Raw genomic sequence first — 13,108 nt, forward strand, 5'->3', positions numbered from 1 at the left:
GCATTTGGGGACCCCCCCCCCCGGCTCCCAGCGACGAGCGGAGAGACCCCCGGGGATGATTCCCCCCAGGGGATGGGGATCACCGAGGGGTCCCGCAGCTCCTGTTGGTGCTGCCCGCAATAGGGTGGGGTAGAGCCGCTGGGGGGGGGTGTGGGGTGGTCGTTCTCCCCCTCCCCATATCGGTTGTGCGGGGACACGGCGGGAGGTTCGTTTCCAGCCGCAGACAATAGCGGCGGTGCACGGGAACGCGCGGCTGCGCGTGGGAGAGGGATCGCGACGCCGCACCGAACCGCATCGCCCCGAGCTGGGGCCGCCGAGGGGACATAGCGGAGACCCCCCCCGCTCCCCCACGACCCCCACTCAACCCTCGCTCCCCGCAGCCCCGGCACGGGCTCGCCCCGGGTCATGGTCACCGCCGGTTGTACACGAGGGGAGTGGAGGTGGGGGTCTACCCGCAGGTGGGTGCAGCGCGGGGTGGGGGGAGCGGGGGGGGGGGGGTACCGCGCTTCGGGGTCTCCCTGCGTCCGGGATCCCCTCCGTTAATCGGTAACCATCAATGCCGGGAATCCCTCCGCTCTGCCGGGGACGTGTGAGCCCTGGGGGTCCCCTCCGGCACCATGGGGGGCACTGGGGACCCTCTGGTTCCCGAGGACCCCACCCAAGTCCTGGGGTTGCGCAGCACTGGGGACACCCCCCCCCGTCTCGGGGACTCCCCCGGGGACCCCCTGGCAGAGGGAACCCCCCGCTGCTGGGAATCCCTCGGCTCCAGAGGTCGGGAGGCAGCGGGGGATGCCCCGGGCTGGCACTGATCGCTGGGGAGGGGGCGGCGACGCTGTTTGTGTGTGGGGCTGTTCCCAGCGCTCTGTGGATTGGGGGGAGCTCTGCACGCTCTGCCCTCCCCCCCCCCCGCTTCCCCCCGGTCTCTCTCGCACCCGAATTACGGTGAGGGGGGGGGTCCTCATATGGGCAGCCGCGGAAGGGAGAGTGGGGGGGGGGGCGAGGGTGTCACGAACAATGAGGATGCGACGGGAGTGACTGTGCCCTGCTATAAATATCCTCCCCACCACCGCCGCCAGCGCGGCCTCAAGGTCAACACCCGCCTGGTGGGGCCGGGGGGGGGCGAGGGGGTGTGGGGCGGGGAAGCCCCCAGCCCCCCCTTCGTGCTGCCGCTCCCTCCCAGAGGCTCCCGCGGCTCCTGCACAGAGCAGCCCCCGCCGCCCCCCGCCCCGTCCCCGCGTCCTCGTCTCCATCCTGCGGGGCTGTGGCAGGTGAGCGTGGAAGGGGGGGGGGACAACAGGGGGTCTCGAGCCGCTTTTGCTCACAGAGCTTGAGGGGGGGGGACCCCGAATGGGCTCCCTGCTCCTGTTTGAGCATCCCCGTGTCCCGGTAGTGGTTGGAACGCGGTGACGGTGCGGTGCCCCGGGTGGGTTTGGTGCTCAGCTTGAAGCCCCCCCCCCCAGCTTTGGGTGTCTGTGCGTGCGGGGACCGAAGGGATCGGGATGCGGAGGTGACAGGGGAGGGTGAAGGGAAGGGGGATGCCTCGAGGCTCCCCGCTGTGGGGTCCCGTGTTGTGACGGCGGTGTCGGTTCAGGGGGCGGTGGGGTCGGACACACGGTGTCCCCGCCGTGTCCCGGTGTTGTCCTCGGGGCCGTGTTTGCCATCTCAAAGTCCGGGCTCAGCTCACGGGGCCCCGCCGTGCTCTTTGCGTTACGCTCTTCACCCATCGAGGCCGAGGGTGGGTGCGCAGTGGGGACCCCCCCCCCCACGCCCCTCTCTGCCCTTCCCCATGACCTTGGGCCCCTGCGCACGGGGTGGGGGGCTCGGGGGGACCCCCCCACAACCTGACGCCTCAGCTCCACGAAGGGGCTGGAGGGGGTCGGGGATCCCCCACCCCTCGAGGGCAGCGGGGACGGCCGGGCACCCCCACGCCCCCTCCAGGCAGGGGGTCCGTGTTGGCCCCGTTGGGGGCAGCCATGCGTGGCGGCTTTGTCCTGCGGCTGAGCCGAGCGGCGAGGGGGGGGCGGCGGGCGCAGCCGGCGCTGTGCCTTTGTCTGGGGACGGCGGTGGTGGCGGCGGAGGGGAGAGGGGACCCCGGGCACCCACCGGGATTGGTCCAGGTAGGGCATCACCAACGCTGAGGGGATCGTGCCCCGGTACATGGGGGGCTGAGGGGGTTCTGGGGTGAGGGAGGGAGGTGTCACCCCCGTGGGGACCCTGCGGTGGGGACGGCGGGTGGCAGCGTTGGGTGCCCGTCCGGTGGTGGGGAGGGAGAGGGATGCGGTCTCTGTTGGGGAGGGGGAGAGGGGTGGGGGATCACCAGCCCTGGGGAAGCTGCTGCTGTCCCCGCTGTCCCCGTGTCCCCGCTGTCCCCCAGGCCCCGATCCAGCCCCAGATCCTCTCCCTGCAGGAGGGTTTCCCTCTGTTTTCCTCTCGGGGAGACCCCGGGATATCCCTCATTCCAGAGGATTCCCCACATCGCGGCTCTGCCCGGGGTGCTGTGAGTGTCCCTGCGTGTCCCCGTGGGTGGCAACCAGCCGCCTTTCCCCACGCACCTCCAGACCCACCGATATCCTCACTCCCTTCTGCCATCCCCACGGGTCCCACATGGGGCAGAGCCCTCCCACATCTGGGCTCAGCACTCGGGGATGGGGGGGGGGGCTATGGGGCAGCAGCAATGGCTCCGGAGGGGGGGGTCCCATCATGGCACTGTCCCAGCCCTCCTTGTGTTGATGATCCAGAGGTCCCAACCCCGCAGCCCTTGAACTAATCTCAGCTCCTATTATGCTGCTCCGTGGCCCTAAACCAAGCTCAGACCCCCCCATGCTGCCCCCCCCCCCTCCATGCTGTGTGTGGGGCCGGGGGCTCATGCTGACACCAGCAGATGCTCTCCAGTCTGGGACATATGGCCCCAGCAGGGCATCCCCAGGACGTGATGGCTGCAGGAGTGGGGCTGTGAATATGGCCCCAGCGCCCCATATTCCTGCCTTCCCCCCCCCATATCACCCCCCCACCCCCCATCCCTGTGATTCCCAGGCAGAAATTAGGGAGCTGGTAATAAATAAATCACCACCCGGAGCCGTTCGGCCGCCCGCCTCTATTTTTAGCTGCACCCTCCTCTGCAGTTGCTCGCAGGCAGCAGTGCTGCTCGGGGGCATAGGGGGGGAGTGGGGTCCTACTGCCCCCCATGGGGATGCAATGGGGATAGGACAGACCCCCTGTCTGCCATGGGGGTCTCTATGGAGGGTCTCCATGGATCTGGGGGGCTCCAACCACTTGGGGAGGGGGCTGCAGGAGGTGATAATCCATCTGTGTCCCAGCTGAGACCCGCTCTGGGATGCGCTCATCGCCTTCTCACTGTCCCCACTGTGAGGATGAGGAGGGGTCCCCTCAGCCCCCAAAGGGAGGGAGGGGGCAGCAGGGCTGGGTGAAGCCATTGTGGCTCAGTGCAGCCTTTGCTGCGGTTCTCAGGCCCAATGTGTGTCCCAGCACATCCCCCCCCTCCTTGAAGCTGTGCCCAGGACCCCCATTAATGCCAGTATCCCATAGGAATCCCCCTCCCCATCCTCTCCTTCCCCCCAGGACACTTGATCTGAAGGCTGTGATATCTCTGTGCCCCCATAGGGTCAGATCCATGCATCCATGGGCATCCAGCCCCCAGCCCAGGGGTATGGGGGGGGCTCACCCCACTGGGGGTCTGCAGCCACACTGAGCTGCTGCTGGGACACACAGAGCCACCGCTCAAGGACATCCACCACCATTACCTGCAAGCAAAGCAGGGGACCTTGGTGTCCCCCATCCCCACACTGCGGCTGTGGGACAGGGATGCTCTCAGCACCCACATCCCTGAGCATCCCAATGGGACGCATTGCTATGGGGACAGGGATACAAATAGGGACCATTGAGCTCCGGGTTCTGGCTTTCAATCAGCCCCATCATCTCCCCACTGGACGGATCCCCACCGCTGTCAGACAGGAAGGATTTAATGAGGCCTCAATGTGAGCGACACGACCGCAGCGTGATGGCAGCCCAGGATCCATCCTTAAGGGCCCTATGGGAGCACACTGACCCTATTGGGGAGCCCCTAAAAACCCTGCAGAGCCCCTCATTGCCTCCCATCCCCCCCCCCCCCCAAGTCTCCTTTCCTCCCATCTGAATATTAAAAGGAAATAGGAGCTCGTTTCCCTGCTGTAAATTTGGCAGAATGGTGAGCAAATGATCTGAGCCTGGAGGGGAGCCAGGGCCCCAAACAGCAGCTGCACCCCGAGCCCTATGGGGCAGCCATAATGCAGTGCTGCAGTGTGACCCCATAGGGAGGAGGAAGGGGGGGGTCCCTAATGTCACTGCACTATGGGGGGGGGGGCTGAAATATATGGGGCTGCATCTTCCTGCAGGGAAAAGAGGGGTCCCCCATTGGGTTCCCTATGAGTTCCCAATCCCTGCAGCCATTGCACTGGGGGGGCTGCAGTGCTATAGGGGGTGATGGGGATGATATGGGGGGGTGTTTGTGCTATGGGGGGCTCTGTGGGGCTGTTCATGCAGCACAGGGGGGGTGTGACGTGAGGATGTCGGTACAAATGGTGCTGTTGGTGCAATGGGGATGTTTGTTTTGTAGGGCCATTTGCACAACGGGGGCTGTTGGAGCAATGGGGGCCGTTGGTGCAATAGAAACGATGCTGCAGTGGAGCAGCTGATGCACATTTGGGGCTGTTGGTGCAGTAGGGCTGCTCGTGCAATGGGCCTTTGGATGCAATAGAGACGCTCGTGCAATGGAGCTGTTGGTGCAGCGGGGATGTTTGTGCAATGGGGACGGTCGTGCAATGGGGATGGTCGTGCAATGGGGATGGCTGTGCAATGGGGATGGTCGTGCAATGGGGACGGTCGTGCAATGGGGATGGTTGTGCAATGGGGTTGGTTGTGCAGCGGGGCTGCTCATGCATCAGTGGTGCTGTTGGTGCAACTGAGGTGTCCATGCAGTGGAGCAGTTGGTGCAGCGGGGCTGTTTGAGCTGCAAAGTGCTCGTGCAATGGGGCTGTGTGTGCAATGGGGCTGTGTGTGCAATGGGGCTGTTTGCAACACAGGGCCGTGTATGTGTGTGTGTGTGTGCTGGGATCGGTGCTGGCTCTGCAGCCAGGCTGGGGAAACCACATTGCTCTGTCCTCCCCCCCTGTGCACGCAGCAGTGCAGACCCTGCAGTGAGGGTGTGTGCTGGGGGGCTCTGCCTGCAGCTCCAGCGTGGGGCTCCTATATCCCACATAGGCCACATATATGGGGAGGATGGGGGCTGAATCCACAGCATGTGTGGGGCAGAGCTCCAAGGGTGTGTGTGTGTGGGTCTATACCCCACTATACCCCACTTAAAGCCATCTCTCATCCCTGCCAGGCGTGGAGGGAAGCCCATGGCACCCGGACCCCCGGACCCCCCCCTTTCCCAGCCCCAGCCCTGCTGCCCTGGCCCATAGCACCCCAAGGTCCCCCCTGGGCAGTGCTGGGGAGCACGAGCAGGTATGGGGGGGGGGCTGTGTGGTGTGTTGGGGGGGGGGGCAAGTTGGGGGGCAGGGAGACACTGAGGGGGGGAAGAGGGGGTGTGGAGAAGGGGTGATGGGGTGATGGGGGGGCGTAAGGGGGTAGGGGGGGGCTGAGGGTTGGGTGAGGGTGTGGCTGTGGGGTGGGGGGTGATGGGAGTGGGGGTGTGATGGAGGGGGGGGGTCCGTGGGGTGATAGAATGGGGAAGGGGGGAAGCAGGGGGTGATGGCGGCACGATTGTTGTAATGGGGGAGGTGGGGGGTCTTGGGGGGACACAGGGGGGGTGGGGGGGTCTCCGGGTTTTTCTTGGGGGGGGCGTGGAAAGGGGGTGTGGCAAGGGTGGCGCGTCGAGGGGGCGGTGCCGCTTTCAGGCAATCAACGGCTTCGCTCGGTGACGCCCCCGCCCCCTCCAGCCGCGCGTTCCCGGGGCCGAGTGGGGCTGCGGCTGCGGCGGGTCCGGTCCGGTACTGCGGGTCCGCTCCGGGTCCGCTCCGGTTCTGCGGGTCCGGTCCGGTTCTGCGGGTCCGCTCCGCTCCCAGCCCGGCGGCAGGGAGCGGGTCAGCACCGGGACCGACAAACCGCTACGTGTCCGACGGGTACCGCGATACCGGCACCGCGTGGGGGGGAACCGGGAACAACCGTGGGGGGGTCTCGTGGAGCGGTGCCACGGCCGGAGGGTGGGGGGGGTTTAGAACTAACGGGGCCGTTCCCGCAGGTGCCCCCCGCCCCGCCGAGCCATGCGGCATCGCCCGGCCCCCCGCCCCCCACAGCCATGAGCGGCCCCCGCCGTAACGGGGGGGTCCCGAGCGCCTCGCCCCGCAGCCCCCAACCTCCGTTAGAGGCTCAGAGCCCAACGCTGAGACCCCGCCGAGCCCCCGGCCTCGAGGTGGTGGTGCAACCCCCGGCCAGTCCGGGGAGGGGAGATGCGGCCGAAGGGAGGGGGGGAACGAAGCGGAACCAGAACATCGGCTACAAACTGGGCCATAGACGAGCCCTGTTTGAGAAGAGGAAACGGCTCAGCGACTACGCGCTCATCTTCGGGATGTTTGGCATCGTGGTGATGGTCACCGAGACCGAGCTCTCCTGGGGGGTCTATACCAAGGTGTGTGGGGGGGCAGGAGGTGAGGGGGGGTCCGGCTGAGCTCCGTAGTGCTCACGGTGCCCCCTCCCCATGTAGGAGTCCTCGTATTCCCTCGCTCTGAAATGCCTTATCAGCCTCTCCACGATCATCTTGCTCGGGCTCATCGTCATGTATCACGCCAGGGAGATCCAGGTGAGAGGGGGTCCGGGTTAAGGGGGGTTGGGGGGTGGGTACATACAAAGGGGTCCCACTGCCCCACACCTGCCCCATGGATCCCATCCCATGGATCCCATCCCATGGATCCCATCCCATGGATCCCATCCCATGGGTCCCATCCCGCTCTGCAGCTCTTCATGGTGGATAACGGGGCAGACGACTGGCGCATCGCCATGACCTACGAGCGCATCTTCTTCATCTCCTTGGAGCTGCTGGTCTGTGCCATCCACCCCATCCCCGGGCAGTATCTGTTCACATGGACGGCACGTTTGGCCTTCACTTACGCTGCTTCTGTGGCCGATGCCGACGTGGACATCATCCTGTCCATCCCCATGTTCCTGAGGCTCTACCTGATCGGGAGGGTCATGTTGCTGCACAGCAAGCTCTTCACCGACGCCTCGTCACGCAGCATCGGAGCCCTCAATAAGATCAACTTCAACACCCGCTTCGTCATGAAGACCCTCATGACCATCTGCCCCGGGACGGTGCTCTTGGTCTTCAGCATCTCCTCCTGGATCATCGCTGCTTGGACCGTCCGTGTCTGTGAGAGGTGGGTGTTGGGTTGGGGGGGGGGGCTCTATATGGGGATGGTTGGAGGGGGTGGGCGCATCGATGGGGCGCAGCTGAGGATTCCTAATGCCAAAGTGTGGGGAGAAGTCTTTGGGATTCACGGGTCTCCCTTTGCCTGGGGTCAGAGGGATGGAGCTTTGCAGTGGGGAGGGGGCCATCCCCATAGGGTGCTGTGGGACCCATCTGTGCACCTGGGGTTGAGGAGCCCCCCGATGTGGGGATGTGGCACATGCTCCCCAGCTGCGCCCCCCCTCACCTCCCCATAACGCTCACCCCCCCGCCCCCCTCCCCATCCACTGCTCGCCCTGGGAGCTCTCATTAACTGCTCTTGTTTTCCCTCTCTGACCGCTCTGCTGCTCGCAGGGACAAACTGTGAGTCACCCCAGGAACGACAGCCGCGTCCTGCACGGGACGGCCCCCCCTTCCCCTTTTTCACCCCCCCCCCTCCCTTCTTTACCCTGGGCTTGTGCTACCCAGAATTTAGGATTAGCTGCAGCTGACGGGTTGTGGGGGCCAGAGCACAGATCCCACAGAGCTGGAAAGGGTTCGGAGCCCTTTTCCACTTGGAACCTCAGCAGCTGCTCTCTGCCCTCTCCATGCCCTCCACCCCCCTCCCTGCCACTGCAGTGCCCAGGGCTGGTTGGGGGTCACTCTCTGCCCCACTGCAGGGCTGTGTTTGCTGCTGGAACCCTCGCAGAGTTTCTGGTTTTGTTCCCAGTGTGATGAAGGGAGCAGAGCCAAAGCAGCTGGGGTGGGGACACTGGGTCCCTTGTGTCCCCAGTGTGGAGCTGGAGCATCTCCAAGGGGGGGTCACATAGATCAGGCCCCAGGGATGCTCCTGGGGTGCAGGACAGGAGGGAAGAAGGGGAAGGAGAGCAGTGAGGGGAAGTGGGGAGCACTGCAGCACCCAGAGCATCACCATGGGACACAGCGATGGCACTTTGGGGACTGATATCTCCAACACCTTGATGCCATCTGCCCTTTGGGTACAGCACCCCATGGTGTCTCTCCATAGCATCACCTCCTGGCATCACCCCACCGCATCCCTCGGTGCCGGCTGAGGTTCCAAGCCTAAACTTCGCAGGCTGCACCCGGGGTGGGGGGGGTGGGTGGGTGAAGGGGAGGCAGCAATCCTAAATTCCTTGCTGCACGCTTGAGCCCACCCCGGCTTGCTGCTGTCAGCCCTTCCCTTCCCCACCTCTATCACCCCGCTGCTCCCTGCATGTCCCTGCTGCCCAGCATTGGTGTGCAGCCCCAGGGCTGAGCTGGATCCCCCGGTGCCTTTTGGGGACCCCCTTGGGTAAAGCCACTGTGTGGCACAGCCCAATATATGGCACCGTGCTGATGGCTGTGTTGGCCCCATGCAGGTACCACGACCAGCAGGACGTGACCAGCAACTTCCTGGGGGCCATGTGGCTCATCTCCATCACCTTCCTCTCCATCGGGTATGGGGACATGGTGCCACACACCTACTGCGGGAAGGGGGTCTGTCTGCTCACCGGCATCATGGTGAGCATAGGGCTATGGGGTGGGGGGTGATGGTGGGGGGGTGCTGGTCCCTCACCATGCTGTGCCGCAGGGTGCCGGCTGCACGGCTCTGGTTGTCGCCGTGGTTGCCAGAAAGCTAGAGCTCACCAAAGCAGAGAAACACGTGCACAACTTCATGATGGATACGCAGCTAACAAAGCGGGTAAGGACCCCCCTTCCCCATAGCCCCATCCCCATGGGTCCCCTCCATCCACCCCCTCCTCACCCATCGCTTCTCGTTCCCTCCAGGTGAAAAATGCTGCTGCCAACGTACTCAGGGAAACGTGGCTCATCTACAAACACACCAAGCTGGTGAAGAAGATCGACCATGCCAAAGTTCGGAAACACCAGCGTAAGTTCCTCCAAGCCATCCATCAGTAAGTGCCAAACCTTTACCTGCTTCCTACATGGCGACCACCAAAGCATCCCCTGCCTCTGGGCCCTGTTTGTGCCAACCCTGCCCCACGTTTTCCCCATCCCTTGGGCTGGATCTGGCCTTCCCCCCATGCCCTGTCCCATGGGGAGGGTGTATTCTGATGGGGGGTTATGGCACTGGGGATGTGGTGTGGGGTGCCCTATGAGCGCACCCTCTGTCTGGCTTCATTCTGCCTCCTGCTTTGGGGTGATGTGGGGTGGGGGTGGGACAGGGGTGCTGCTGTGTTCCCCTTTGCTCTCTCGGTGTTGGTATTAAAGCTGCTGTTGTGTTCTGTCTCTGTTCTGCCCCCTCCCTGCAGAGCTCAGAAGTAAGTGTGCCTGTCTCCCTCGTCCCCATCCGTGTGCATGGTGCTGTGCTGCATCAATGGGGAGGGGGGCGGGGTGGGGGTGACAGCGTGGGGACATCCCTGTGAATCTCAGGGTCCCGTGGAATCTCAGAGCCCCCCATGCACGGGGTGGGGGGGCTCCATTGGTTGCATGCTGAGGGTCAGGAGGGACCCAATGGGGCAACGCTGACCCCCCCTTGCTCCCCTTTATCCCACAGGCTGAGGAGCGTGAAGATGGAGCAACGGAAGCTGAACGACCAGGCCAACACGCTGGTGGACCTGGCCAAGGTGAGTGTTGACAGTAAGGGGGGGGGGGGCTCAGCTTTGGGTGACCATCACCTGTCTGAACCCCCCCCCTCAATGGGACCATCCACCTACAGACCCAGAACATCATGTACGACATGGTCTCGGAGCTGCAGGAGCGCAACGAGGACCTGGAGAAGCGCATCAGTGCTTTGGAGGGGAAGCTGGAGGCGCTGGGGCTGAGCCTGCTGGCGCTGCCTGCTCTCATCAGCCAAGCCATCGGGCAGCAGCAGCGTGAGCTGTTGGGGAGCTGGGCCCCCCGTCTCTGCCCCTCCACCACCCCCTGCACCCCCACCCGCCACCGCCGGTCCCCCTCCACAGCCCCCCACAGCTCATCGGACAGTGGGTGACCGTGGGGTGGGTAAGGAGGGGTGGGCCGGGGTCCCTTATGTCTGGCCATCGTGTGGCTGATTTCAGTAGCTTTGTTCTGTAAAGCCCTCTATAAACTTCCTGCGTTTCACTGTGCTGGCGTGAGGCTGGAGCCCCCCCCCCCCCCCATACACCACCCCCAGTTCCCATTTGGGTGGTCTTGTGTCCTCCCAGCCCCCCCTGGGAGAGATTATGGGGGGCTGGTGGTCCTGGCAAGGGGGAGAAAGGGGACACTGTGGGAGCCCTGAGGTTTGAGGGGGGTCTGGGGGGCAGTGGCCCAGATGTGGGGTGGGTGGGGGTCCAGGATGGGGTCAGGGTGGTGGGGAGCAGGAGGGCTGGGGGCTGTGTGGGGTGGGGGCAGCCTCCCCATGGCAAGAGCAGGACCGAGTCCTGGGACTGAGGTCTGGGGGGTCCTGGCTCGGCCACATCACAGCCTTGGTGAAGTCACGTCACCACTCTGTGCCTCAGTTTCCCCCATCTGTAAAATGGGTGGGTAGGGGTGACGATACCGACCATTGTCAAGTGCTGTGAGATTCCTGGATGCAATACCCAAGCAGCCCCTGTGCAGTGTGGGGGCAAAGCTGCTCCATGGGGCCCTATGTGGGACCCCCAGGGGGCTGTGCCCCCCCCCTTGAGCCGGACCCTCGGTATGGGGAGGGCCAGGGGGGGAGGTGGGGGCTGAGGCACACATTAAAGGAGGCTGAACTGGACATGTCACTCTGTGCTTGTGGCAGTGGGACTGGTGCCGGGGTGGGGATGGGATTGGGGCCCTTAAGGGGTTGGGTGGGGGGGGTCTTAGGTGTTGAGGTGCAGCTGAATACAGTGGGGTGGGTGGGGGCTGCTCCTGCCTCCAGCCCACACCCCACAGCCCTCACTGTGCCCCCCACGCCCGCTGTAGGGCAGCACAAAGCTGTTAATGTTTAACCCATGGTGCCAATCGGAGGCAGGTAGCGGCTGCAGCACTCCTGGATGGGGGGGGGGGCCCACATCCTGCCATGCAGCAGGCAGGTAACGTGGGGGGGCAGAGGGAGGCAGGGCTGGGTGGGGGTCCTGAGTATCAACAGGACAAGGACGGAGCTGCAGCAGGGCTGAGTGCACCCTGCAGGGGAAACTGAGGCATTAGGACTTGGGGGGGGGATCCTGGTGCCCCCCTCCAGCAGCACGGCCACCGCCGGGGGATCCCATCACCAAAGGAGATGATGGCTGAGCTCACCCCCCCCAGCAATAAGAAGGGACCACGGGATGATGCTGTCGGGCAGCACTTGAAGTCGTGGCTGGGACTGCTGTGGGTGCTGGGGGGGCTGCAGCTGCTGTGCGGGGGGGCGGCCTTTATCTGTGTGTGTGCTGCCATCCCATGGGGTTACAGCGCTTACAGCACTGAGCTGCTCCCTGGGGGGGGGCTGGGGGTCCCGCTGACCCCCTTTGTGCTGGCAGTGCTCGGCCTGGCCTGGCTGCTCACTGCCCTCCTGCTGGGGGTCACCACCCGCTACCATCACATCCTCTTGGGGGTCACCTGGTGGCCCCCCACCGAAGCAGGGCTCTATGTGCTGCTCTTCCTGCTCTGCCTGGCTGCGGCGGGGGCCCACGTTCACACTGTCACCCTGGGGGGGCTCTGCTCCTCCCCGCTGCCTGGCAGCCCCCTCCTCACCGAGCTCTGCCGTGTGGATGGGGCTCAGGCGGCCGCTCTCCTCTTCCTCTTCCTCACTGCTCTGCTCTACCTGGCCGGCAGTGCCGTGGCTCTCAAGGTTTGGTACCAGGGGGCTGCAGCGATTCCTTGTAGCCCTATGGACAACCTGCAGCCCACGGGGGCTTTGAGCCCCCCAGTTTCCATCCTGAAGCCTCCGCTGGTCCGAGCCAAACGTGTAATCTTCGAGGATGAGGTGGGGGTGGCAGGGAGACCCCTATGGGGGGCTGGAGTCACCACCAGCAAAGAGAGCAAGTGTTCAGGCTCGGTGCCCCCCCAGCCTGATTACATGATGTAAGTGACCATCCTCGGTGTGAAGGGGGGGGGGGGTCCATGGGGGGTCCCGTGGGTTGAGCTGGTGGTGGTTCTCCTGCAGGCGGTACCCGGCGATCCGGAGCTCCCGGCAGCGGCAGCAATACGGGGCGGTGTTCGTCGATCAACACGCCGAGTATCGGGAGCTGCGGGGCCGACTGAAGGCGGAGCGGTGGGGGGAGGATGATGATGCTGTGGGCAAGGTGGGTGTGCGATGAGATGGGGGGCACAGGGGGTGGGTGGGTGGGGATGGGGGGGGCTGTGCCTTTCTGCTCTGTAGGGTGAAAAAGGGGGGGGTCTGTGTTTGCTGTGAGCTCCTGGGGGAGAAGAGGGTGAGGAGGGTGAGGGGTGTGGGCTGCGTGGGGGGGGTCTCGGTGCTCAGCGTGTCCCATTGCCAGGATTTGGCCTTCGTGGCAAAGCAGCAGCGCTGCCTCTACCTGAAGGAGAAGCTGACACATATTAAGGCACAGATCCAGGAGTATGACCGCAACAGTGACCGCAGCAGCACCGTCCTCTTCTGAGCGGGGCACGATGGATGGAGACCCCCCCCCCAGAAAAAAAAGCCCTGTGGACACTGTGGGGCTCAGTACTGGGGGTGACAGCACTATGGGCACCCACTGCCTGCTGTATTGCAACCACTGTGGCAAAGGGAGCAAATCTGGGGGTCTCTAGTGGCTCTGCACCCCCCCCCCAGCACAAAGCAGGTGCAGCCAAAGAGGGATTGGGGCACTTTATAATAAAATCCCATGATGTTTCCGGGGG

At 64.6% G+C, this 13,108-nt stretch overlaps 2 protein-coding genes across 2 annotated transcripts; both read left to right on the plus strand.

Moving 5' to 3' along the window:
• Nucleotides 1-1,754: 1,754 nt before the first annotated feature.
• KCNN1 (potassium calcium-activated channel subfamily N member 1) lies at nucleotides 1,755-10,446 on the plus strand. Its single transcript, XM_015886390.2, has 10 exons — nucleotides 1,755-2,117; nucleotides 5,381-5,502; nucleotides 6,239-6,625; nucleotides 6,701-6,796; nucleotides 6,952-7,370; nucleotides 8,758-8,899; nucleotides 8,970-9,080; nucleotides 9,167-9,294; nucleotides 9,897-9,966; nucleotides 10,059-10,446. Exons 1-10 carry the CDS (start codon nucleotides 1,787-1,789, stop codon nucleotides 10,329-10,331), a joined length of 2,079 nt encoding a protein of 692 aa, XP_015741876.1. The 5' UTR covers nucleotides 1,755-1,786; the 3' UTR covers nucleotides 10,332-10,446.
• A 932-nt stretch (nucleotides 10,447-11,378) lies between these two features.
• On the plus strand, nucleotides 11,379-13,102 carry OCEL1 (occludin/ELL domain containing 1). Its single transcript, XM_015886347.2, has 3 exons — nucleotides 11,379-12,328; nucleotides 12,411-12,549; nucleotides 12,745-13,102. Exons 1-3 carry the CDS (start codon nucleotides 11,547-11,549, stop codon nucleotides 12,865-12,867), a joined length of 1,044 nt encoding a protein of 347 aa, XP_015741833.1. The 5' UTR covers nucleotides 11,379-11,546; the 3' UTR covers nucleotides 12,868-13,102.
• The last annotated feature ends 6 nt before the right edge of the window (nucleotides 13,103-13,108 follow it).

This window comes from Coturnix japonica, chromosome 28 (genome assembly GCF_001577835.2).
Source record: "Coturnix japonica isolate 7356 chromosome 28, Coturnix japonica 2.1, whole genome shotgun sequence".
NCBI classification, from domain to species: Eukaryota; Metazoa; Chordata; class Aves; order Galliformes; family Phasianidae; genus Coturnix; species Coturnix japonica.